This window comes from Salvelinus sp. IW2-2015, linkage group LG4q.1:29 (genome assembly GCF_002910315.2).
Source record: "Salvelinus sp. IW2-2015 linkage group LG4q.1:29, ASM291031v2, whole genome shotgun sequence".
NCBI lineage: Eukaryota > Metazoa > Chordata > Actinopteri > Salmoniformes > Salmonidae > Salvelinus > Salvelinus sp. IW2-2015.
In genome coordinates this window covers 19,907,102-19,934,779 of record NC_036842.1, presented here as the reverse complement: position 1 = coordinate 19,934,779, position 27,678 = coordinate 19,907,102, and the positions used below count along the sequence as shown (strand labels likewise).

Below are 27,678 nucleotides of genomic sequence, written 5' to 3'. Positions count from 1 at the left end.
CAGCTACCGACTTTGGCTTGCCTCGAGAAAATAATGTGCTAACGAAAAGCCAAAGATCAAAATGTCTCAAAATGTTGTCATAATGTATGCACAAACTGTTCCGAACTGTTTCGGATGGGAAACATGCAGACATCTTTACTATTCTTGACAATGCCCCTCATGTGGAGAGACTGGATAAGCATGCTCTGGCCATCATCAGAAGCACTGGTCTTCAAAATTAGATCATGCTACCATAATGTAGTAAAGTAAAATACACCAAGTCTATAACATTTGAGAGTATATCCCATTGGCTCATTGATCTCGGCTACCCTTCTCTTGGTTTACGGTAGTCATCTAAATGGCAGCACTCATATCAACCGACCACATGCATGGAGGGACAAAAAGCACCAGACAAGGAATAATAACTTATTCCAATGACAACAGTATTAGTGTTGCAAGGTATACCGAAATGTAGGTACTTTTCGATACGACAACATGAAAAAAACGGTTTGGTACTAGAATGTGTGTTACTCTCGGTACTTCTGTCAAATGTGTCTCACGGATCAAGTCTATCAGCACAGCCGATGTCCCCTATATTAGCCTGCACTGGAAGTCGGGGCTGCTTCATGTTAGCTCCCCACTCATGCTGCACTGAAGTTAATCAAATCATATTGTATGTGTCACATGCGTCGAATACAACGGGTGAATACAACGACCTACATAAAAAGGTTAATTAAATTAAAATAAATACAGTGAAATGCTTACTTACAAGCCCTTAACCAACAACGCAGTTAAGAAAATATTTACGAAATAAACAAAAGTTTAAAAAAGTAACACAAAAAAATAATGAGGCTATATACAGGGGGTACCGGTACCGAATCAATGTGAGGAGGTAAAGGTTAGTCGAGGTATTGTACAGGTAGGTAGAAGTGAAGTGACTAATACACAGAGTAGTAACAGCAACATTGACAAAGGGGGGGGGGGGGTCAATGCAAATAGTCTGGGTGGCCATTTGATTAATTGTTCAGCAGTCTTATGGCTTGGGGGTAGAAGCTGTTAAGGAGCCTCTTGGACCTACACTTGGCACTTCGGTACCGCTTGCCGTGCGGTAGCAGAGAGAACAGTCATGACTAGGGTGGCTGGAGTCTTTGACAATTTTTGGCCTTCCTGACACCGCCTAGTATAGAGTCCTGGATGGCAGGAAGCTTGCCCCAGTGATGTGCTGGCCATAGGCACTACCCTCTGTAGTGCCTTACGGTCGAAGGCCGAGCAGTTGCCATACCAGGTGGTGATGCAACCGGCCAGGATGCTCTCGATGGTGCAGCTGTAGAAATTTTTGAGGATCTGGGGACCCATGCCAAATCATCAGTCTCCTGAGGGGGAATAGGTGTTGTTGTGCCCCTTCACGGCTGTCTTGGTGTGTTTGACCATGACAGTTTGTTGGTGAGTGTGGAAACCAAGGAACTTGAAGCTATCGACTCGCTTCACTACAGCTCCATAGAACAGCATTCTCACATAGGTGTTCCTTTGTTCAGGTGGGAAAGGGAAGTGTGGAGTGCAATTGAGATTGCGTCACTGTGGATTTTTGTTATTTAACCTTTATTTAACTAGGCAAGTCAGTAAGAACAAATTCTTATCTGTTCGGGCGGTATGCGAATGTTGTGGGTCAGGGCACATATGTCAGAGTCAAGGCCCGCGGGCCACATCCGGCCCGCGAGAAGGTTTTTTACGGCCCCTGGGATGATCGTATTTATATTTAGAACCGGCCCGCAGACCGCAGCAAGCCGGCAGCCCGCAGATCTTTTACACGCACCAATACTACATTTCCCACAATGCAACGGTGACGCACCGAGCAGTAGGCTGCTTCATTTCAATATTTATTGCACAGCAGTCGTCAGCATCACAGTAAAATTAACTTTCAGATACCCATCAAAAATGGCAAAACGGAAGGTGGACACTGAGAACCGGGGGTTTCAAACAAGGTGGGAGTCGGAGTATATGTTCACGGAGGTAGCTGGAAAACCTGTGTGTCTTCTGTGTGGAGAAAGTGTGCGGGTACTGAAAGAGTATAATCTGAGACGACATTATGAAACGAAACACGCGGACAAAAACAAGAATATGGACATGGAACAAAGGCTACAAAAGGCAGAGGAATTAAAACGAGGCCTCAAATCTCGACAGGCTCTGTTCAAAAAAGCCAAATCACAAGGCCAGGCTGCTGTCAAGGCCAGTTTTATTTTGGCAGAAGAGATCGCTAAATCAGCCCGGCCATTTACGGAGGGGATTTCATCAAAAACTGCATGATTAAAGTTTGTGACGAAGTTTGCCCAGAAAAAAGGCAACTCTTTTTAAATGTGAGTCTGAGCAGAAACACCATTGCCGAGAGAGTAGACCAGTGTCCACAATCTAAAAGAGCAGCTTGTGAAAAAGGGAAAAGATTTCATTGCATAATCCTTGGCTGTGGATGAGAGCACCGACATTTCTGACATTGCCCAGTTGTCAATTTTCATCCGCGGAGTGGACTCCAGCCTAAGCGTGACAGAGGAGTTTTTGGCTTTACGTCCTATGCATGGCACAACTACGGGGCATGATTTGTATGAAGAGGTGTCAAGATGTGTAAATGAGATGGAGCTGCCTTGGGAAAAACTCGTGGGTTTGACAACCGACGGAGCACCTGCATGTGTGGACACAGGAGCGGACTGGTGGCGAAGATACGGGAAAAGATGCAAGAGGAAAACGCGACAGGTGAGCTGACAGCCATCATTGTATCATACACCAGGAAGCGTTGTGCGGTAAAGCCTTGAAAATGGAGCATGAATGAGCATCATCACGCGCACAGTTAACTTTATCAGAGCCAAAGGTTTGAATCACCGCCAGTTCAAGGCATTTCTGACGGAGTTAGAAACGGAGCATGGTGATTGCCTTATCACACAGAGGTGCGATGGCTAAGCCAGGGAAAGGTGCTTCAAAGATGTTTCGAGCTTCGTGAGGAGATTTGTCTGTTCTTGGACAGCAAAGGGAAAGACACACACAACTCCGAGACGAAATGTTTCTGTGTGAAATGGCTTTTCTGTGTGACATTACGAGTCATCTGAATGCAATGAACTTGCAGCTGCAGGGTCGGGATCATGTCATCTCTGATATGTACAGTACAGTGAAGGCATTTAAAACCAAACTGACTCTGTGGGAGACGCAGATGCGGAAAGAAAATTTGAGCCACTTCCCAGCTGCCAGACCATGAAAGAGAAGCTCTCTACCAGTGCGTTCCCGAGCGCACAGTTGGCTGATAAAATAGGTATGCTTGCCGCTGACTTCGACGCCGATTGCTGACTTTGAAGCACAAAAAAGCAGGTTGGAACTGCTCGTAACCCATTTGCTGTTGACGTGGAAAGCTCACCACCAAACCTCCAAATGGAGTTGATTGACCTCCAATGCAATGATGCACGAGGGCAAAATATGCGGCAGTGGGTGCTGCGGAGTTCGCCCGTTTCCTCCCCGACACAATGCCCCAGCTGCGCATCCAGGCTGCTCAAACGTTGTCTATGTTTGGCAGCACATACCTGTGTGAACAACTGTTTTCTTTGATGAACCTGAACAAAACATCACACAGAAGTCGACTACTGCTGAACACCTCCACTCAATTCTGAGGATTTCCTCAGCTCAGAGCCTTACCCCGAACATTGATGAACTTGTGGAAAAGATGGGACACCACCAAGTATCACCCTCAACCTCAAACAAGTGAACATTACTGTGCAATCACATATTTAGAGTTTTTACTCAGTTCAAGTTTAAAAGTTAAAGTTTATGTGTTTCACTGCATGTTACTTCTCCTTAAACAAAGTGTGTTTTTTGATTAATAGTTTTTGCACTTTATTTTATTGTATTTCAATCCAATTATATTTAAAAATATTTCAGTTGAGTGGATGATAGAAAATTGCTATTATTGTTTTTTCTTTGAAGTAAATTTACCCACTTTTGCTAAAATAGAAAATATAGGCTACTGATGGTGGCCTTGAATACCGGTTTCTTCATTTAATGTTCATGTTATGGGGATTTTTATATAAAGGAAATTTGTCTTTTGTGTCTGTTGAAAATTAAAGATTACTGACAGAGCCATAAGAAAATATTGCTTTATTTATCTGATCATATTGGAATATATTTGTTAGGTTTTCAGTAGGTTCAATTAGGTTCACTAGACTATATGCGTCATTTAAATTTTTTTCAATGAACATTCGAACAGTCCGGCCCTCGGCTTGTAGCTAAATTTTTATTTGGCCCTCCGTCCATTTGACTTTGACACCCCTGGTCTAGGGTTTCCGGGATGATGGTGTTGATGTCAGCCCCCTGTCTCAGCCTCCAGTTTTATGCTGCAATAGTTTGTGTCGGGGGCTAGGGTCAGTCTGTTATATCTGGATATTTCTCCTGTCTCATCCGGTGTCCTGTGTGAATTTAAGTATGCTCCCTAAAATTCTCTCTCTCTCTTTCTCTCTTTCTTTCACTCGGAGGACCTGAGCCCTAGGACCATGCCTCAGGACTACCTGGCCTGATGACTCCTTGCTGTCCCCAGTCCACCTGGTCATGCTGCTGTTCCATTTTCAACTGTTCTGCCTGCGACTATGCATCCATGACCTGTTCACTGGACGTGTACCTTGTGCCAGACCTGCTGTTTTGGACTCTCTCTCTACCGCACCTTTTGTCTCTAACTCTGAATGATCAGCTATGAAAAGCCAACTGACATTTACTCCTGAGGTGCTGACCTGTTGCACCCTCTTCAACCATTGTGATTATTATTATCTGACCTTGCTGGTCATCTATGAACATTTGAACATCTTGGCCATGTTCCGTTATAATCTCCACCCGGCACAGCCAGAAGAGGACTGGCCACCCCTCAGAACCTGGTTCCTCTCTTGGTTTCTTCCTAGGTTCTGGCCTTTCTAGGGAGTATTTCCTAGCCACCGTGCTTCTACATCTGCAATGCTTTCTGTTTGGGATTTTAGGCTGGGTTTCTGTACAGCACTTTGTGACTTTGTGTCACTTTGTGACATAAAAGTTGGGCTTCTAGAGATGGTAATTGGAGGATGATAGTCTCAGGTCTCTCTCACGTCTCTCTCACGTCTCTCCCAAATGATCTATTGCTTCAGCAAACTGACAGGGTGTGAATAGGGTTCCGACGGGCCACCCCCCTCTTGCCTCGTGAGTGACATCATTACTGGTTAAGAGAGACAGCGCGCACTTTTATAAAATAAGCTACTTTATGCAAATGTCGTTGATCAGTACAATAAAATATATCCCAAATATTTGGGACATGCTTGTGTTTCTAGCTCCGACAGTGCAGTAATATCTAACAATTTCACAACATATACCCAATACACACAAATCTAAGTAAAGCAATGGTATTAAGAATATATAAATATATGGACGAGCAATGTCAGAGCGGCATAGACTAAGATACAGTAGAATAGTATAGAAGTCAGTATATACACATATGAGATGAGTAATTAGTAAACATTATTAAAGGGACTAGTGTTCAATTTATTAAAGTGGCCAGTGATTGCAAGTCTAAGTATATAGGCAGCAGCCTCTAATGTGCTAGTGATGGCTGTTTAACAGTCTGATGACCTTGAGATAAAAACAGCTTCTCAGTCTCTCGGTCCCAGCTTTGATGCACCCGTACTGGATGATAGCGGGTGAACAGGCAGTGGCTCAGGTGGTTGATGTTCTTGACAATCTTTTTGGCCTTCCTGTGACATCGGGTGCTGTAGGTGTCCTGGAGGGCAGGTAGTTTGCCCCCGGTGAAGCGTTTGGCAGACCGCACCACCCTCTGGAGAGCCTTGTAGTTGCGGGCGGTGCAGTTGCCGTACCAAGCGGTGATACAGCCCAACAGGATGCTTTCAATTGTGCATCTGTAAAAGTTTGTGAGGGTTTTAGGTGCCAAGCCAAATTTCTTCAGCCTTCTGAGGTTGAAAAGGCGTTGTTGCACCTTCTTCACCACACTGTCTGTGTGGGTGGAACATTTCAGTTTGTCAGTGATGTGTACGCCGAGGAACTTAAAACTTTCCACCTTCTCCACTGCAGTCCCGTCGATGTGGATAAGGGGGTGCTCCCTCTGCTGTTTCCTGAAGTCCACGATCATCTCCTTTGTTTTGTTGACGTTGAGTGAGAGGTTATTTTCCTAGCACCACACTCCCAGAGCCCACAACTCCTCCATGTAAGCTGTCTTGTCATTGTTGGTAATCAAGCCTTCTACTGTTGCATCATCTGCCAACTTAATGATTGAGTTGTAGGCGTGCTTGGCCAATCAGTCATGTGTGAACAGGGAGCTGAAGTTAACATCTTAGCTGGCATGCGTGCTGGCAAGGTTGGTAGACTTTAGAAAAGCAAACTAACTTATATTGAATAAGACTCCCATTCCTTTCAATCTTTTACCCAGATTTTAGCAGAGATGCATATTTAGTTTATTTAAAAAAATAACCACCAGTCAGGAGGATACAGACATCAAGAGGTATGCTTAGATATGCAGAAAAATATTTGTTAAAAATTACATAGAATTAAGCATAATGATTTTGACTAGATTGCAGGAAAAAGCTGTTTTAGGTGTAAAATCCCCCCCCCCAGCCAGCCAGCCAGCCAGCCCAGCCCAGCCCAGCCATCCTCACGTACTTTGTTCCCTCTCAGATTTATGGGGTACATTTAAAAATATATATTTATCCGTTATTTTACCAGGTAAGTTGACTGAGAACACGTTCTCATTTACAGCAACAACCTGGGGAATAGTTACAGAGGAGAGGGATGAATGAGCCAATTGTAAACTGGGGATTATTAGGTGACCATGATGGTTTGAGGGCCAGATTGGGAATTTAGCCAGGACACCGGGGTTAACACCACTACTCTTACGATAACTGCCATGGGATCTTTAATGACCTCAAAGAGTCAGAACACCAGTTTAACGTCCAATCCGAAAGACTGCACCCTACACAGGGCAGTGTCACTGCCCTGGGGCATTAGGATATTTTTTTAGACCAGAGGAAGGAGTGCCTCCTACTGGCCCTCTAACACCACTTCCAGCAGCATCTGGTTTCCCATCCAGGACCAACCCTGCTTAGCTTCAGAAGCAAGCCAGCAGTGGTATGCAGTACATGATGCCCCTGTTGACTAATATGCCTTATTTTTTGCCAAGGTATCGTTTTGGTATTGAGTATCGTGATGATATCGAGTATTGTAATACTAAACCTGGTATCGAAGTCAAAATTATCAACAACAAAACATTCTTCGTCACAAGCTTCGGAAACAACAGGAGTTGTCTAACAGTGAAATGCTTAATACCCAACAATGCAGAGAGAACATTTTAAAAATAATAGAAAGAGAATAACACAAGGAATAGATACACAATGACTAACGATAACTTAGCGATGTGCATGGGGTACCAGTACCGAGTTGATGTGCAAGGGTACAAGGTAATTGAGGTAGATATGTACATATAGGTAGTGGTAAAGTGACTATGCAAAAGGATGGATAAGAAGTAGCAGCAGCGTATGTGATGAGTCAAGAGTTAGTCCGGGTAGCTATTTGGTTAACTATTTAGCAGTGTCACGGCTTGGGGGTAGAAGCTGTTCAGGGTTGTTGGTTCCAGACTTGGTGCATTGGTACCGCTTGCCGTGCGGTAGCAGAGGGAACAGTCTATGACTTGGGTGGCTGGAGTCTGACAATTTAGGGCCTTCCTGACACTGTCTGGTATCTGAAACCGCCTGGTATAGAGGTCCTGGAAGGCAGGAAGCTCTGCCCCAGTGATGTACTGGGTCGTACGCACGAACCCTCTGTAGTGCCTAGCGGTCGGATGCCAAGAAGTTGCCATACTCAATGTTAAGTCCTTGGTGATGCGGACACCTCTCGATCCGCTTCACTACAGCCCTGTCGATATGGATAGGGGCGTGCTTGGTGCTGAATTTCCTGTTGTACACGATAAGCTCCTTTGTCTTGCTGCCACTGAGGGAAAGAAAGTCACTGATCTCCTCCCTATAGGCTGTCTCATCGTCATCGGTGATCAGGCCTATCACAGTCATGTCATCAGCAACCTTAATGATGATGTTGGAGTCGTGTAGCCATGCAGTCGTTGGTGAACAGGGAGTACAGAAGGGGACTAAGCACGCACCCCTGAAGAGCCCCCGTGTTGAGGGTCAGCGTGGCGTATGTGTTGTTGCCTACCCTCACCATCTGGGGGCGGCCCATCAGGAAGTCCAGGATCAAGCAGCAGTGGGAGGTGCTCAGTCCCAGGTTCCTGAGCTTAATGTTGAGCTTTGAGGGCACTATGGTGTTGAACGCTGAGCTGTAGTCAATAAACAACATTCTCACATAGGTGTTTCTCTTGGGAGAGGGCAGTGTGGAGTGCAATAGAGATTGTGCCATTTGTGGATCGGTTGTTGATGTGAGCCATGACCAGCCTTTCAAAGCATTTCATGGCTACAGATGTGAGTGCTACTGGGCTATAGTCATTTAGACAGGTTACCTTGGTGTTCTTGGACACAGGGACTATGGTGGTCTGCTTGAAACATGTAGGTATTACAGACTGGGTCAGGGAGTTTGTAAATGACAGTGAAGACACTTGCCATGCTCCAAGTACACATCGGCTACGGAGAGCGAGATCACACAGATGTTCGGAACAGCTGGTGCTCTCATGCCATTTTATTAGGCCCACATCCTTGGAAAAATCTAACGAGGCAGCCCCACTTACCTGACTTAGGCCTAAGAATAAGACATTCATTAATTTTGTCTGGAAAACATAAGACTCTGACATCTTCTTGGTCATATTACCAAGGGAATCTCAGCCGTGAGCTACCCAGTGATGCGAGCCTATCAGACAAGCTAAATGCCTTCTATGCTTGCTGCGAGGTAAGCAACAAGGCAGGTTGCTTGCCTCGAAGCGAGCATTGTAATATGACCAAGCAGATGTCAGAGTCTGTTTTCCAGACAAAATAAATGTACCTCTTATAATTCTTAGGGCTAAATCAGGTAAGTGGGGCTGCCTCATTCGATTTTTCCCAAGGATGTAGGCCTTATAAAATGGCAGTATATTTCCTATATGTTAGCCTACATGAATCGTGGAAGAGGCCAAGATGCAGCCAGCAGCATCAGAGGGAAATAGCTTGGAAAGTCAGGAATCTGGGGGAATGGCCTCACTCCTTTCACAGCCCTACAAACTCCATCCTCGACCCACACTGCTTTCCTCCTTCCTGTTCTAGGCTTGTTTTTGAGGGGACAAAGGGAAAGAAAACAATGCATCTCCTCAACTGCCTTTAGATCCATTTACACAGCATTTCCATTTCCTGAATCCCTGCAAAAACATCCCAGCAGGCAGCTGTCATGCCCTGGTGCAAGCGCCCTTGGGGAAAAAAACAAGAGCGGATAAGGAACTACAGCAATGACCAGGGGTCAAATGACACACGCTTTATATCCCTTGTTGTTATATGAAATGCGAGAGGAAATCATGTAGGAAAGACTATCCTCCTCCAATTACCATCTCTAGAAGCCCAACACAGTGGTACAGGGGGGGACAGGTCTTTGCTTGCCCCTCTCTGCTTCTCTCCCTGGATGCGTGTGGAGGTCTAAACCTGCCCGGTGAGAAACTTTGCATAGGCTAGCAGAACAACATCGTATGTAAGTGACTGAGTGCTGACATTTCCCTCCTCTAGCTACATGACTCACATCCTCTCGTAACCTACTCGACTCATCGCAGGAAGAAAGAAAAAAAAAGAAAAAAAACAATCCTGCCACTGACCCAGATCACTCCAGCCCTCTTTTCCATTTACTGGCAGCACCTTTTAGTTTTGTTTTGTTTGAACTGGCTCCCCTACTTCATCCTTACTAGGACTATGATGATCATAAAACGTATATATCTACACTAAACAAAAATATAAACGCAACATGTAAAGTGTTGGTACCATGTTTCATTAGCTGAAATAAAAGATCCCATAAATGTCTCTCAAATGTTGTGCACAAATTTGTTTACATCCCTGCTAGTGAGAATTTCTCCTTTGCCAAGATAATCAATCCACCTGACAGGTGTGGCATATCAACAAGCTGATTAAACAGCATGATCATTACACAGGTGCACATTGTGCTGGGGGACAATAATAGGCCACTTTAAAATGTCCAGTTTTGTGATACAACAACGCCACAGATGCCTCATGTTTTGAGGGAGTGTGCAATTGGCAGAAATGTCTACCGGAACTGTTGCCGAAGAATTTAATGTTAATTTCTCTACCATAAGCCGCCTCCAAAGTGGTTTTAGAGAATTTGGCAGTACGTCCAACCGACCTCACAACCACAGACAACCCGTAACCATGCCAGCCCAGGACCTTCACATCCAGCTTCTTCCCCTGCGGGATTGTCTGAGACCAGCCACCCGGACAGCTGATGAAATTGAGGAGTAATTCTGTATGTAATAGAAACCTTTTGTGGGGCAAAACTGGCTCCAAAGTGGGTGGGCCTATGCCCTCCCAGGCCCACCCATGTCTGCGCCCTGCCCAGTCATGTGAATTCCATAGATTAGGGCCTAATTTATTTATTTCAATTGAAAAGGACACAATCCTGTACAGTACCTTCGGAAAGTATTCAGACCGCTTGACTTTTTCCACATTTTGTTACGTTACAGCCTTATTCTAAAATGTATTAAATAATAATTTTTCCTCAATCTACACAAAATACCCCATAATGACGAAGCAAAAACAGGTTTAGAAATGTTTACCAATTTCTAAAAATACAAAGTATTCAGACCCTTAACTACGTACTTTGTTAAAACACCTTTGGCAGTGATTACAACATTAAGTTTTCTGTGGTATGACGCTGCTAGCCTGGCACACCTGTATTTTGGGAGTTTCTCCCAATCTTCTCTGCAGATCCTCTCAAGCTCTGTCAGGTTAGATGGGGAGCATTGCTGCACAGCTATTTTCAGGTCTCTCCAGATATGTTTGATTGGGTTCAAGTCCGGGCTCTGGCTGGACCACTCAAGGACATTCAGAGACTTATCACGAAGCCACTCTTGCATTGTCTTGGCTGTGTGCTTAAGGTCGTTGTCCTGTTGGAAGGTGAACCTTCGCTCCAGTTTGAGGAACTGAGCGCTCTGGAGTAGGTTTTCATGAAGGATCTCTGTAATTTGCTCTGTTCAGCTTTGCCTCGATCCTGACTAGTGTCCCAGTCCCTGCCACTGAAAAACATCCCCACAGCATGATGCTGCCATCACCATGCTTCACCGTAGGGATGGTGCCAGGTTTCCTCCAGATGTGACACTTAGCATTCATGCCAAAGAGTTCTATCTTGGTTTCATCAGACCAGAGAATCTTGTTTCTCATACTCTGAGTCTAGAGGTGCCTTTTGGCAAACTCCAAGCGGGCTGTCATGTGCCTTTTACTGAGTCGTGGCTCCCATCTGGCCACCATAAAAAGSCCTGATTGGTGGAGTGCTTTAGAGATGGTTGACCTTCTGGAAGGTTCTCCCATCTCCACAGAGGATCTCTAGAGCTCTGTCAGAGTGACCATCGGGTTCTTGGTCACCTCCCTGACCAAAGCCCTTCTCCCCCGTTTGCTCAGTTTGGCCACTTTGCCAGCTCTAGGAAGTCTTGGTAGTTCCAAACTTCTTCCATTAAGAATGATGGAGGCCACTGTGTTCTTGGGAACCTTCAATGCTGCAGACATTTTTTGGTACCCTTCCCCAGATCTGTGCCTCGACATAATCCTGTCTCTGAGCTCTACACACAATTCCTTCGACCCCATGGCTTGGTTTTTGCTCTGACATGCACCGTCAACTGTGGGACCTTATATAGACAGGTGTGTGCCTTTCAAATCATGTTCAATCAATTTAAAATTACCACAGATGGACTCCAATCAAGTTGTAGAAACATCAAGGATGATCAATGGAAACAGGATGCACCTGAGCTCAATTTCGAATCTCATAGCAAAGGGTCTGAATACTTAAGTAAATAAGGTATATCTGTTTATTATACATTTGCAAAAATTTCTAAAAACCTGTTTTCGCTTTGTCATTACGGGGTATTGTGTGTAGATTGCTGAGGATTTTCATTTATTTAATCCATTCTAGAATAAGGCTGTAACGTAACAAAATGTGGAAAATGTCAAGGGGTCTGAATACTTTCCGAAGGCACTGTATCTCAGTAGACAAGTCAGATAACACCTGCCTAGTCAAATACTGGTTACACTATTGTAAAACAGTTGTGATCATGTCAATACTGCACACGGCCTTGCAGTAACTTCCTCTTCAACTACAATAACTGGATTGTAACAGGAAATAAAACGAATATTCAAAACTCCTTGCACACAGAACACCCAGCTGGTGATGGTGATATAACTAAGTAGAACAATCCTTCTACACCAGACGGACAACACTACCTGCATCCTTCATTCCTATACATTTCAAAGCAATAAAATGCCAACAAATCTTTATGCAACACTTTTGAAAAATGCCGACAACGTTTGCATGCTCCCTTGACTGATTTCCTTATATGAACTTTAACTCAGCAAAATTGTTGAAATTGTTGCATGTTGGGGATCACGTGACCCTTGAACGAGATGACCGCAGGAACTGAGAGCTCCGCAAAAGTAATTTCCAATTCTTAAATCAATTTTTATTTGTCACATGCGCGGAATACAACAAGTGTAGACCTTACCATGAAATGCTTACTTACAAGCCCTTAACTCTTCTTGAACTACACTGTTGGTTAAGAAAATATTTACCAAATAAACTAAAGTAAAAAATAAAAAATAATAACACAATAATGAGGCTATATACAGGGGGTACCGGTACAGAATCAGTGTGCGGGGTACAGGTTAGTTGAGGTAATTTGTACATGTAGGTAGGGGTGAAGTAACTATGCATAGATAATAAACAGTGAGTAGCAGCAGTGTACAAAACAGATGGAGGGGGGGTGGGTCAATGTAAATAGTCCGGTGGCCATTTGATTAATTGTTCAGCAGTCTTATGGCTGGGACGTAGAAGCTGTTAAGGAGCCTTTTGGTCCTAGACTTGGCGCTCCGATACCGCTTGCCGTGCGGTAGCAGAGAAAACAGTCTATGACTTGAGTGACTGGAGTCTCTGACAGTTTCTAAAACTGTTTGAATGATGTCTGTGAGTATAACAGAACTCATATGACAGGCAAAAACCAGGAAGTGGGCAATCTGAGGTTTGTAGGTTTTCCTATCCAATATACAGTGTCTATGGGGTCATATTGCACTTCCCAAGGCTTCCACTAGATGTCAACKGTCTTTAGAACCTTGTTTGATGCTTTTACTGTGAAGGATGAGGGAATAAGAGCTGATTGAGTCAGGTGTCTGGTAGAGTGCCACGAGCTCACTCAGGCGCGCCCCCATGAGAGTTAGCTGCGTTCCATCGCATTTCTACAGAGAAAGGAATTCTCCTGTTGGAACATTATTGAAGATTTATGTTAAAAACATCCTAAAGATTGATTCTATACATCGTTTGACATGTTTCTACGGACTGTAACGGAACTTTTTGACTTTTCGCCTGGCCTGCGCGTCATCAATTTGGATTTTGGAACTAAACGCGTGAACAAAAAGGAGGTATTTGGACATAAATTATGGACGTTATCGAACAAAACAAACATTTATTGTGGAACTGGGATTCCTGGGAGTGCATTCTGATAAAGATCAAAGGTAAGTGAATATTTATAATGCTATTTCTGACTTCTGTTGACTCCACAACACAATACATTGCGGGTATCTGTATGGCTTGTTTTGGTCTCTGAGCGCTGTACTCAGATTATTGCATGGGGTGCTTTTTCCGTAAAGCTTTTTTGAAATCTGACACAGCGGTTGCATTAACGAGAAGTTTATCTAAAGTTCCATGTATAATACTTGTATCTTTAAATCAATGTTTATTATGACTATTTCTGTAAATTGATGGCTCTCTGCAAAATCACCGGATGTTTTGGAGGCAAAACATTACTGAACATAACGCGCCAATGTAAACTAAGATTTTTGGATATAAATATGAACTTTATCGAACAAAACATACATGTATTGTGTAACATGAAGTCCTATGAGTGTCATCTGATGAAGATCATCAAAGGTTAGTGATTAATTTTATCTCTATTTCTGCTTTTTGTGACTCCTCTCTTTGGCTGGAAAAATGGCTGTGTTTTTCTGTGACTWGGTACTGACCTAACATAATCAGATGYTGTGCTTTCGTCYTAAAGCCTTRTTGAAATCGGACACTGTGGTGGGATTAACAACAAGTTTATCTTTAAAATGGTGTAAAATACTTGCATGTTTGAGGAATTTTAATTATGAGATTTCTGTTGTTTGAATTTAACGCCCTGCACTTTCCCGTTAACGGGATCTCAGCCATAAGAAGTTTTAACTAGTACCTTCCATCTACTGACATGGAACTGCCATGGGCTAGGTCATGCAATAAAACTGAAAAACCTACTATGTGTTCTCAAAAAGGAAAAAGCAGACATTGCGCTTTTACAAGAGACACACCTCTGTGATGCCGAACATGCTAAACTCCGCAGAGCTTGGGTGGGACAGGTGTATTGCTCATCTTTCAAATCAAACAGTAGAGGCACAGCCATACTTATCCTGTAAGCATGTTCCATTCATAATTGACAAAAACATATCTGATCCGGAGGGGAGATTTATTCTGATTACTGGGTCACTGTATGGGCAACCAATTACTATCTTAAACATATACGCCCCTAACACTGATACTCCTGCTTTCACGACACCATTCTGTATACATCTGGCCCTTCCTTGGACTCTGTGCTAACAAACCTCCAAAACGAGCTTCAATGCCATACAAAACTCCTTCCGAGGCCTCCAACTGCTTTTAAATGCAAGTAAAACTAAATGCATGCTATGCCCGCACCCTCCCGCCCGACTAGCATCACTACTCTGGACAGTTCTGACTTAGAATATGTGGACAACTACAAATACCTAGGTGTCTGGTTAGACTGTAAACTCTCCTTCCAGACTCACATTAAGCATCTTCAATCCAAAATGAATTCTAGAATCGGCTTCCTATTTCGCAACAAAGACTCCTTCACTCATGCTTCCAAACACACCCTCGTAAAACTGACTATCCTACCGATCCTCGACAAAATAGCCTCCAACACTCTACTCAGCAAACTGGATGTAGTCTATTACAGTGGCATCCGTTTTGTCACCAAAGCCCCATATACTACCCACCACTGCGACCTGTATGCTCTCGTTTGCTGGCCCTCATTACATATTCGTCGCCAAACCCACTGGCTCCAGGTCATCTATTAGTCTATGCTAGGTAAAGCCCCACCTTATCTCAGCTCACTGGTCACCATAGCAACATCCACCCGTAGCACGCGCTCCAGCAGGTATATTTCACTGATCATCCCCAAAGCCAACACCTTCTTTGGCCGCCTTTCCTTCCAGTTCTCTGCTGCCAATGACTGGAACGAATTGCAAAAATCACTGAAGCTGGAGACTTAAATCTCCCTCTATAACTTTAAGCATCAGCTGTCAGAGTAGCTTACCGATCACTGTATCTGCACACAGCCAATCTGTAAATAGCACACCAAACTACCTGATCCCCATATTGTTACTTTTCCTCTTGTTCTTTTGCACCCCAGTATCTCTACTTGCACATCATCATCTGCACATCTATCACTCCAGTGTTAATGCTAAATTGTAATTATTTTCGCCTCCATGGCCTATTTATTGCCTTACCTCCCTACTCTTCTACATTTGCACACAATGTACAAAGATCTTTCTATTGTGTTATTGACTGTACGTTTGTTTATGTGTAACTCTTGTGTTGTTGTTTTTGTCGCACTGCTTTGCTTTATCTTGGCCAGGTCGCAGTTGTAAATGAGAACCTGCTCTCAACTGGCCTACCTGGTTAAATAAAGGTGAAATAAATAAATACACATTTTGAAAATGAGAACCCTGTTCAATGAGCATTGTGTTTCCTTTGGAGTGCTGGCTGGAAATGTTTTATTGTACCCTCAACTCTGGACAAATCATCTCAAATCCCCACCACAAACCCTAGATCGACAAAGATGTTGAACTCGCTTACTAAAGAGATGGGACTGATAGATATCTGTAGAGCGACTAATAGCTAATCTATGGACAATACATACTACTCCAATGTCCATAACACCTACTCTCGTATAGATTACATTTTTATCCCCAAGTTTTTCATAAATGCTGCCACTTCTACAATCGGACCCATAGCACTTTCAGACCTTTGTCCGTCTCTGCGTTGACCTCTGTAAAAACATCCCGAGGTCAAAGGCTGGAAATTCAACACCGTGTTGTCAAATGAAGCATTCCATACATTGGTTACTACATGGATAGACAACTACACACAAGACAACAATGACTCTCCTGTTTCTCCGGCCACAATGTGGGACGCTGCCAAAGCCACACTAAGAGGTCATCTAATTGCATATGCTTCCTCAAAGAAAAAAGCAATGGAAGCACACATGTTAGATCTTGAGAGGGAGCTGGAACGCTGTGAAAAAGTACATAAACAATACCCAGACAGCAACTCCTGGAGTCAACTCCAGGCTGCTCCAGGATAAAGCAGCCAAAGTCAAACTGAACTTGAACTATACTCAGGAGATAAAAAAATTAAAAAACGTTCTTTACTAAACAGAAATACCATGAGTATAGCAATAGGGCTAGCAGATTGCTTGCTTACCAATGTTCAGTCAGAGCGTACAATCATGGCCATCCAAACAGCAGATGACGAGGTCATATATGATCCAAATAAGATAAACGTAACTTTTCATGATTTTTACTGCAAATGTTACTTCTGAGAGAAAATATACAGATGCAGAACTCCATTCATTCCTAGAGGGAATCTCGCTTCCAAAACTATCAGACCGATCAATAAGATCTCAACTCCTCCTCCACTCCTGAGGAGGTCCTAGAGGCAATTATCGCCATGCCACCTAACAAGTCTCCAGGCACAGACAGATTACCCAGTGAGTTCTACAAAGCTTTTTGGCCTCAGTTTAGCGCTATTTTCATGTCAATGCTGGATGATTTTTGCAAAAACTGAGCTTTCCCAGAGTATGTACACAGCCAGCATTAGTGTTGGTCAAAAAAGACAATGACCCTCTATCCTGCTCGTCCTTCCGGCCCATAAGCTTGTTGGATTTCGACTATAAAATAATTACCAAATTGCTCGCCAAAAGACTAAACACTCCTCTTCCCAAAATAATAAAAGCGGACCAAACTGTATTTATTAGAGACAGATACTCTTCTGATAACATTCGTAGTCTTTTTGATATTATAGATCAAGTAAACCAACAGAAGAACCCTGTCCTGCTGGCTTCACTGGATGCTGAGAAGGCGTTCGACAGGATGGAGTGGAGCTTTCTGTTCTCAATCTTAGAAAAGTTCAATATGGGCCCAAACTTTATTAAATGGATTCAGTCCCTATATTCTCATCCAAATGCCATGGTGACTACTAACGGTCTGAATGTACCAGTACCCCCTGTATATAGCCTCGTTATTTTTATGTAATTTTCTTGTTACTTTTTGATTTGATTCTGTTTTTTTTTTTACGTTAGTTTATTTAGTAAGTATTTCTTGAACTGCAATGTTGGTTAGGGCTTGTAGTAAGCATTTCACAGTAAGGAATACCTGCTGTATTCAGCGTACGTGACAAATCAAATTGATTTGAATTCTGACAGATTCCCTTTGGGAAGTGGCACAAGACAAGGATGCTCGCTGTCCCCCTTTCTCTATTGGTTGGGGGTGGAGCCTTTGGCAGAGTTGATACGGAGCAATCCAAGTATTATGGGTGTTTCTGCAGGCGGCCTTCAGCAAAAGATTTTGCTCTATGTGGATGTCGTCTTGCTCTATATATCCAACCCTGAGAAATACCTCCCTCTCATTTTAGACAATTGCTCAGTATGGCAGGTTTTCAGGAGATAAGATACATTTGAACAAATCCATTGTTGACCCTCTCAATCTTACACTCACCAGCCAGCAGCATACCACCCTGCATACCACTACTGGCTTTCTTCTGAAGCTAAGCAGGGTTGGTCCTGGATGGGAGACCCGATGCTGCTGGAAGTGGTGTTAGAGAACCAGTAGGAGGCACTCTTTCCTCTGGTCTAAAAAATATCCCAGGGCAGTGATTGGGGACAATCTGTGTAGGGTGCTGTCTTTTGGATGGGATGTTAAACAGGTGTCCTGACTGTCTGAGGTCATTAAAAATCCCATGGCACTTATTGTAAGAGTAGGGGTGTTAAACCTGATGTCCTGGCTAAATTCCCAATCTGACCATCATGGCTACCTAATAATCCCCAGCTTACAATTGGCTCATTCATCCCCCTCCTCCCCTGTAACTATTCCCCAGGTGGTTGCTGTAAATGAGAATGTGTTCTCAGTCAACTTACCTGGTAAAATAACAGATAAATGAAGATACTCTCCCTGTTCCAATGGAAGACAGGGGTTTCAATACCTTGGGATCTTTGCAACACAAGCTCTGAATAGCCGTTTCAAGGAAAATTATCTCCCACTCCTGGATCGCATCAAGAACGATTTCCATACCTGGATCTCCCTCCCAATTAGCTTAGTCGGAAGAATCAATGTTATGCGTATGAACATCCTCCCTAGATTGAACTATTTATTTCAGATGCTCCCATGCCATCTCCCAGTTTCTTTTTTCAAAACCGCCAACCAAAGCATCACCAAATTTATAATGGGGCAAAAAAAACACCTAGGATCAAGTTCTCCACTCTTTCGAAACCTGAATCTAAGGGGAGTCTTGCCCTTCCATGCCTTCAATTGTACTGCTGGTCTGCCCAAATTCGCAACCTGCTAACATGAATCACAAACAGACAAGACTCAATGTGGATTCAGATAGAGGCCCAATCCTGTGGTTCATTGCCCCTAAACTCAATTGTATTCATTAATAACTTTAGTGAAGTGGGCAACATCACCAAAACCTTTGTGATTTACAACACTCTACTAGGATGGAAGAACTGTAAGAAATACCTTGGCATTTCCTCTCAGATATGCTCTCACTCGCCTATAATATGCAACCCAGACTTGCCAAAAGCCCTGCGTAATGCCAACTTTAATCTCCGGCATACCTTTTCAGACCTGTTTCATCAGAACACAACTACACTGAAATCCTTTCAAGTGCTCTGCAGTGAATTCAGTGAATTCAAAAAATCGAATTTCGTTTTTTCCCAGATCTTTAAATTAGACACGTAATTTCCTCATTCACTTCCAAGGGGAGGTTTTAGAGCTCAGCTGAATGAAGTTGAGAACCTTCTTGCTACAGCACAATCCATCAAAGGCAAAATCTCCTATATCTTGACTCCTTTCTGAGAATGTGGGCTCCTCCTTCACTCCTTTGAAAGAAATCTGGGAAAAGAACCTGTCTGGCTATCAGTGATGAGTTATGGGCGGATCTTTGGGACAGGGTATACTGCTCCTCTACTAATGTAAAAAAGAATCTAATTATATATATTTTTTACACATTTTATTTCACCACAGTGAGACTACATAGAATGAATACAGACATTTCTAACTCTGAAAGTGGAACCTATATGCATGTATTTTGGAGTTGTAGAGAAATTATCAGATTTTGGCAATCTATACATACTGCTGCACAGAACATACTAGATGTACAGTTTGATATGACCCCCTGTCTCTATCTTCTTAATGCCCAGCGGGACTTTGTTCTTGATCCAGACGGAGAAAATGTGTTTATGACCATCATACTTTTCAAAAAAATGTATTCACCTACTGTGGGCGTCTAATTCCTCTCCTACATTTAAAATGTAGATTGACCAGATTGTGGACTTTCTTCCTCTTGAAAATCTCACTTATGACCTCCGCAAGAGACAGCCCAGGTTTGATTCTGGTCTGGTCTCCACTACTCAACAATATTTCAAATTGGACAGAGTGAATGGGGTGAATTGGGAGATGAGTGTATATACATGTTGTGTAAGGTGCTGTAAAAACTAATTTTTTGCTTGTTATCTCAGCTAATAAAATAGCTAACATGATCACAGATAGTGCTGCTGCAAATGTGTTTGTTTTGTTTTATATTTTATTATATTATTTATGTCTGCCACATCTGTGAATGTGTTTTGTTTGTTGATTGAAAAACATGAACATTTCGATTGAAATTGTTACATGTTGAGTTTCTATTTTTGTTCAGTATAATTATTTTTGACACATATTTGTTCCTCTCTTCCACTCCTGACTGCATGTGCTGCCATAGATTCTATTTGTGTGTGCTGCTGCACCTTTCTATGTGTGCTGGTTTGCTATAACACCTTGCTTGTTTTAGCAAAGAGCAACAAAGTTTCATCACGTTGTTAAGGGTCCATGTTTCTGCAGAAACGGAATCAACCGCACGGCCTTGCCGTCTTCAGTCTGATGTTATTGTACAGAAAGTGTGTTCTTACCATGCACAGCGAAGACGTTACAGTGATGGGCCCCATGTCGTGATGACTCTCTCTTCCCACCCTTGATGAAGTGCAGCGCCTGCAGACTCGGTCTCCTCTGGTCCCCAACAAACTTCCCCGGCTGCTGCCCCATAAGGGCAGGGTGCCAGGCCGCAGCCGGGTCTCCAAACTGGGCTCTCTCAGTGCCTGGGTCCGGGGCACCTGGTGGGCAGGGGATGGAGAGCAGGGACCACCTCCGTGGTGCGATTTCCCTCAGTCAGTTTGGCCTCTCCAGATGTTCACTTCTGCATCCCACCTCTGTCACCAATCCAGGGGTTTTTGATGGAGGTCAATGCAATGGCAAATAGACCGGCAAGTCCTTCTCACTGATTCCACCCTCTTGATCATGCATTGACTGCTTTGGTAGAGTCTTACTGTCAGATGAGATCTGGTCTCTTATGGCACTTGTGTCTTTTATTTAAGACACAGGCAGTCAAATAGGAGGATACTGGAGGAGCCCCAATCAAGACACATACATGAAGATCTAAGGCCTAATTATGATGGCATACATTCATCCAGCATGTAATAATAGAATGTAGGCCTACGTTCCATATTTGGTCAACAAACGTATTGATCTTCAGCACCATGCAATCCACTGATTTGACATGACTGATTGTATATTTGACATTGAGCTAAAATTTTGCTGTCATCTGGACATCTCGCAGTGTTTTTCAGGCCACAATTATGCATGACAAGACACTACCGCGGGATAAAATGTGTTTGAGGAAAAATCATGGGAAACTTAGCTAACTAACTAACGTTGGCATTACTCAGATGGTAGGCACTTGCTTCACCAGAAAGCAAGTGTAAATGGTTTAAACACGCTCTGTATTTGAATAAAACTTCTGACAACTGAATGTTCTTTAGTAGCTATGAAGATGCAAGAATGGCTGTGCAACATTTTGTTTGTTGGAATACTAGCTCCAGCTAACGATGGAGCTAGCCTTACTGGCTAGATGGTGGTATGCCGCGCGAGACCCTGGTAATTAACATCAGAACAGTCAAACTACTAATAACCAGTTCTAACTTCGGACGGTGTACTTCGTCGTCTCGTTTGACTCAATATTGACAACATTAATAAAGGTTTGTCGAAATGTCCAGTGTCCTCCCAACCCTTAGTATTCAATTCCTATTCAAACTTCGTGTCCACTCTTTCTGTCTTGCGGAGTTTCTCTCCCGTGCACCCCGACCCAGGCACTTTAACCAAGGCGCATACTCCAAACTTCTCGAGCCAACCAGTGTGATGCTTGGGCGTTTTCGCAGCTCCTTCTCAACATGTGCAACTAGCAAGCTCGTCGTTTCTATCTCCCTCGTTTCTAAACGTATTTATTGCTCTTTCGATAAAATATTAACAATATACACCGGTAGGACAGTCGTCGCTGAGGCCGCCATATTTCCGTACGCAAGGTGGTTTACTAAATGTGGGGGTGGGGATACGTTTTACGTCAGAGCGTGCGTTCATGCGTGGGCAAGTAGATGGGACCCAGACAATATCTTCTGTGATGGGACATGACATACTGTATGTACTATGTAAATGTAGCACAAGTCATAGACTTGACATAAAAGGACAGCAAATGATCAACTGTTGATCAAGTAAAGTTGATTTTATGAACCAAAACGTTAGGAGGAAGGCTTTGCAAGCTGGTATGCATTTTCCTTCCCTATTTTGTATTTACTGACTTTAACTCATCTTTTGAAAGTAGGAGTAAACAAAACATAAAAAGAATTAGGTGAGGAAAAACACTTTTTTTAATGGACATTGGGAGGCTGTCTAAGATTCCTCCACAAGGATCTCTCATTACATGTGCCCTTGAAGTAAAATAATCTAATTGGGAAACCTGTAAATAAAAACACACTACTTACAAGCATGATAAGAGCAAGGTTTTACACACTGATAGCTTGAGGCATTAGTAGCTCTGAGTATTTATTTCTCAAAAGAGTAGTTATTCATACAAAAGTATGACACATTATCAACAGTCATCTACTACAGTTCTCTAAAAAACAACCACAAAGAAATGAGGAACAGCTGGGTCCTTGGTTGCAGAACACAGGAACATTTTAATTCAGTAAATCAATTACCATCCCTCTCCAATATAGATGTCTATTGAGAAACATAGCTATAGTTTATATGCTTAACAAAAATAAACAACTTCAAAGTTTACTGAATTACAGTTCATATAAGGAAATAAGTCAATTGAAATAAATTCATTAAGCCCTAATCTATAGATTTCACAACTATGCAGGGGTGCAGCCATGGATGGGCCTTGGAAAGCATAGGCCCACACACTTGGCAGCCAGGCCCACCCACTGGGGAGTCAGGCCCAGCCAATCAGAATAAGTTTCTTTATTACAGATAGAAATACTCCTCACCACGCCCCCTCAGACTATCCCACAGGTGAAGAAGCCAGATGTGGAGGTCCTGGGCTGGCGTGGTTACATGTGCGGCCAGTTGGACGTACTGCCAAATTCTCTAAAACGACACTAGGGGCAGCTTATGGTAGAGAAATTAACATAAAATTATCTGGTAAGAGCTCTGGTGAACATTCCTGCAGTCAGCATGCCAATTGTATGCTCCCTCTAAACTTGAGACATCTGTAGCATTGTGTTGTGTGACAAAACTGCACATTTTAAAGTGGCCTTTTATTGTCCCCAGCACAAGGTGCACCTGTGCAATGATCATGCTGTTTAATTAGCTTCTTGATATGCCACAGCTGTCAGGTGGATGGATTATCTTGGCAAAGGAGATGCTCACTAACAGGGATGTGCACAAATTTGTACACACAAATTGAGAGAAATAAGCTTCTTGTGTGTATGGTAAATTTCAGGGATTTTTTCATTTCAGCTCATGAAACATGAGACCAACACTTGATGCATTTATATTTTTGGCTTCATAAACTAAACTGCAGAGAAATACATTTCCTGGTGAAGCCAGAAGATTGTATCAAAAAGGGGATATACAGGTCACGGTATCTTCTGGTTGAGAGACAAGTTCAGACCTTGGGTTTAGTCCCCAATGTGGTTTTAAGGCCTTGATGCCTAAACTTGGAATGCAGGGAACACAAACCTTCCATTACGTTAAGGAAGGTTGCATCTGGTACTCTAACCCTCCAGTTCGACAAGTTTCTGACGCGTCATCATCACAATCTCCTCCATCACCTCTGGTTTTAAGATATCCTTGATCTAGAAAGAGAGAAACCTGTAACTAAATATGCTTTGTGAACTCTGAAGTCTGATGGAATTCGCTAAAAATGCAACATCATTAGGACTTGGATGGCTATAGATCATGTGTCATACAAAATGGCTTGCGTCGAGTCCCTTTTGAAAGAATGATCTAATTGAATGAATGGAAAGGTTTGCTTCCCTCAGATCCTCTTTCCATTACCTAGATCAGTATAGACAGTGTTACCTGGTGTGGGAGTGATGACTCGTAACAGTAGAGCACACTGGTGTCGTACAGAAGCACCTTGTGTGCCCCCAAGGCCAGCAAGCAGTTCCTCAACCGTGAGATCACCTCCCGATCTGAGAGAGAGACAGGCTAAGAGGGCAAGGCGGGGAGAGAGGGAGAGGTTACAGTGAGGTGAAAAAGGGGAACAGAAGGGTCAGCGTAGATAATATAACAATCTAGTGAAAGTAAAACCGTTATGTCTTGTTGAAAGATACAATGAAGTGCTACTAAAATGTGTGTGTATCTACATAGCGGTTGGATCCATTGTATTCCCGCTCAAAGCTGTGTAGCCCCAGGCAGCTCTTACCTCCAGACTGGTGTAGTATCCTCCAGCCTCCTCGTCCTGATGTCCTGGGGTGGGGTACAGCCACACAAAGCCATTATTGCCCAGGATGATGGAGGCCCCACAAGGCAGGTTGTGGAAGTGGGTTTTCTGTCTCTTGATCAGAGAGGGAGATAGCTGCACAAGAACTCCTTGCCCCAACTGATGTGATGTAGGTGCGAAGGAATAAGATATGAGAAATGGTTTACATTTTCAATCACTTAAAAAAGGGTATTTACACAGAAAAAATTTAATAATCGTACCTTTCCATACTTTAAACTGCGGGTGTGAAGAGAGAGCGCTCCATCTGAGAAAACAGACTGTACCTCTGCCTGAGCGTAAACTTGGTCAAGGAGAATTTTGACCATAGTCACATACAAAATATAATGCATAATCAATGAGAGTATGACACTTGCTACTAGTAGATGGTAGAGCCAAAGAAAGGAATCTAAACATAATAAAATTCCATGTAGAGTAGGCTGGAAGGTAGGATGGACATTATAAAGGCAGAAGGGCCCAGGTTGGTGATAAGCGTCAGAGGATACACTGATGAGGTCCCCCTCCTGAAGGTAGTCTCTCATGGTGAGCTCATCTTCTGCTGACCGTCTCCTCTAAGGACAGATATAGAAAGATTGATTGATGGTAAGACCGAGAAAGAGAATGTAAACAAATATCCAAAGAAGTTTCACCAACAGTGTCAGTACTACTTGGTTGCACCGGGTGCTAAGAGGAACAAGCACACATTACCCAACCACATTTCCTAATTCCCAGATATATGCTGTCCATTCCACTCACCAGCTCTCCTCCGGGCAGATTGACAGAGGACAGCAGCAACACAGAGTCCAGTCTGGAGTTGGTCTCCACCTTCCAGCGCTTCTGCTGCACCTACAAAATGGCAGACAAACACTAAGCTCCAACCAGGAGAAGCACGATCACCCCAGGGCACTATTAGCTTTACCACCTCAAACAGAAACATACCTCTGTGATCCTCCCAACCACCACATCTCCAACCTCCCCGTTGAACCTGGGAATAAGAACAGATAAAGATGGCACAAGTGATAAAAAAGTGATTTTGTTTTTTTACAGACAAACAGGGTGATACAATAAAAGCAGATGCTGCGCAATGGAAAAGTTGTATTAAAACAGAGTCAGTAGCTAACCAGTGGGGTAAATCTAACCCTAGGATTACAGACATTACTGTGACACCTGGTCCACTTACCTGGTCTTGAGCGGCCGTACACAGATGAGCTTGTTCACTCTCTCCACCTCTCCAGCCACAGAGGCTGTTAGTTTTTCTTCATCCATGTAAGTCCCATGACCCCTAGAATGAAAAGCATCTATGGTCTAGTCATGACTCACTATATACCCACTTAAAATGTCCTGTATGCAAGTAAATTACTGCCCATCAATATCATTCAAATTAACTTGGTATAAGTTCTATGATTAATTTAAGAGAAACTTGAAATTGTGCAGCAAATATTAACAATAATCAAGTAAATAGGTAAGCCTAACCTTAGCTACTCTACGAGTGACACTTGCAGAATATTACACTATATATACAAAAGTATGTGGACACCCCTTTAAATGATTGTATTCAGCTATTTCAGCCACACCTGTTGCTGACAGGGGCTGTTTTATGATTTTGGAATGAGATGTTCGACGAGCAGGTGTCCACATACTTTAGATCATGTAGTGTATTTATGCACTAACAAGTGAGACCTGACATATCTAGTCAATATCAATAGCTTCCTAGCTATATAGCTAGCTACCTATCTAAAGCAAAGAGGTAATAAACAAGACGTCGATTAATATTGATTTACAGTAAAGAGATAAAACTCAGACTCAAAATTGTATTAGATGGGAGCAGCATGTTGACAGACTGTTACCTTGTTCTTGTGATGTTCATACAAGCTTGTAGACATACCTCATAAACCCTGTATCTGATGTGATCACATCACCGGGAACAACTAGATCTTTTCCATCCAAAGCAGACAGAGAGGATGATAACGCTACTTGTTTCCGAATAGTTGGCAATCTCATATCCGCAGCCATGCTTTCTGTCTTCTGTTCTGTTAACTCAAACGGCGCTTGTAATTGACGTCATCAGATACTTGCAGAATTTACCACTCATTGGAATTTACCTATACGGATTTCCACAAAATCTAAATAATGCCTCTGGACATTTATTCATTTTATAATTTATTTCACAATATTTCAAACGGCTTTGCAAAAAACATTGTTTACGTAAGGACGCTGGAGATGATTTTTAGTTTCTTGCGCCATCAGGTGAACTTGAAGCAGTACTTCAACCCACCTACAGCATTTTTTATTATTATTAGGTGTAAAAAGGGCAATAAATATACAAACGCAAAATCATATCTTTAAACAATAAATGTATGTATTCTTCCAAACCAATGTTAACCCCAGTCACTGTCATTGATGACTATCGCCATAAACTAGAATCTCATTCTAGTTCTGTGGAATAGTCTCCCGCTGGGCACAGACGTCATTTCAAATCTAGTTTTAATTTACATTTGGTGAAGTCAACAAACGTGACTTCAACGTGATATCAACAACAACAACGTTATTCTCCAATGTCAAACCACATCAGTAATTATAGCGCCATCTGACGGCAGCAGGGCTTGGTTAAAAGTTGGGTGAAGAAATACGAAATTCCTTTACGTTGATGACTTTTGCAAATCCCAATCAGTTTTCCACATTGATTCAACGTCATCACAGTGATTAATATTGTTTTTTTATTACGTGGACAACGTTGATTCAACCAGGGAAACAGAACCAAACATGCTGATTTTTCAGCAGACACACATTTACATTCATAACACAATTTTGCTAAGTAGGCTTAAGTCGTGTAAAATGAATTCCAATGTCTTCAAACCAAAAACTCTGGCAGAGAGAGTAGTGTATGAAGGCCACCTGGAAGCCATGGTGGTGTTAAAACTCGAAACACACTGGCAACGTCTGATTGAGACAGGTAAGTGTCAGAGTGATCAGTAAGACATTTTTGAATGAAAAGGAATATAAAATGTAAAACATGTTTTGGTTTGTTAATTGCATGTTTGTCTGCCATTCATTAACAGGTCAGACAGAATCTCCAACCTGGCCTACTAGTCCTGATGGAGTCTCTGGAGCAGTAGTGTAGCCAGAAATTCGTTGGTGGGTGGGCCTGCAGAAATTTGAGCCAACTTCCTGCAAATGTACACATTTTGCCTTCGTGCAAAGAGAACAATTTGCAGTTTTATAGCTAATCTCATACAATTCTACAAATTTTGCAATGAGGCTGAGAGAAGATTTATCCAACACAGCTGCTCTGGAGCCTCTGTCCCAGCCAGCCTCCCTGCTGAGGCTACTGTCTCCAGCACCTCTGTCACTGCTACACTGGACCCAATGCCTCAGCATGGCTCCAGTATGGGGAACACCCCAGATAAATCTTGG

At 42.9% G+C, this 27,678-nt stretch overlaps 2 protein-coding genes across 2 annotated transcripts in view; both read right to left on the bottom strand.

Moving 5' to 3' along the window:
- The window catches only part of LOC111961611 (tyrosine-protein kinase ABL1), a 64,652-nt gene extending 43,984 nt beyond the window's left edge, over window positions 1-20,668 (bottom strand). Inside the window, exon 1 of the mRNA XM_023984009.2 lies at window positions 20,420-20,668. Within this exon, the coding sequence (XP_023839777.1) occupies window positions 20,420-20,552 (133 nt within the window). The 5' untranslated portion in view covers window positions 20,553-20,668. The remainder of the gene's footprint in view (window positions 1-20,419) is intronic.
- Window positions 20,669-23,163: 2,495 nt separating this feature from the next.
- On the bottom strand, window positions 23,164-26,316 carry LOC111961610 (exosome complex component RRP4). Its single transcript, XM_023984008.3, has 9 exons — window positions 26,150-26,316; window positions 25,445-25,546; window positions 25,204-25,249; window positions 25,021-25,110; window positions 24,771-24,836; window positions 24,489-24,557; window positions 24,211-24,387; window positions 23,865-23,993; window positions 23,164-23,638 (listed from the first exon to the last, which is right to left on the bottom strand). The coding sequence occupies exons 1-9, from the start codon at window positions 26,275-26,277 to the stop codon at window positions 23,558-23,560; spliced, it is 888 nt and encodes a 295-aa protein (XP_023839776.1). The 5' UTR covers window positions 26,278-26,316; the 3' UTR covers window positions 23,164-23,557.
- Window positions 26,317-27,678: the final 1,362 nt, after the last annotated feature.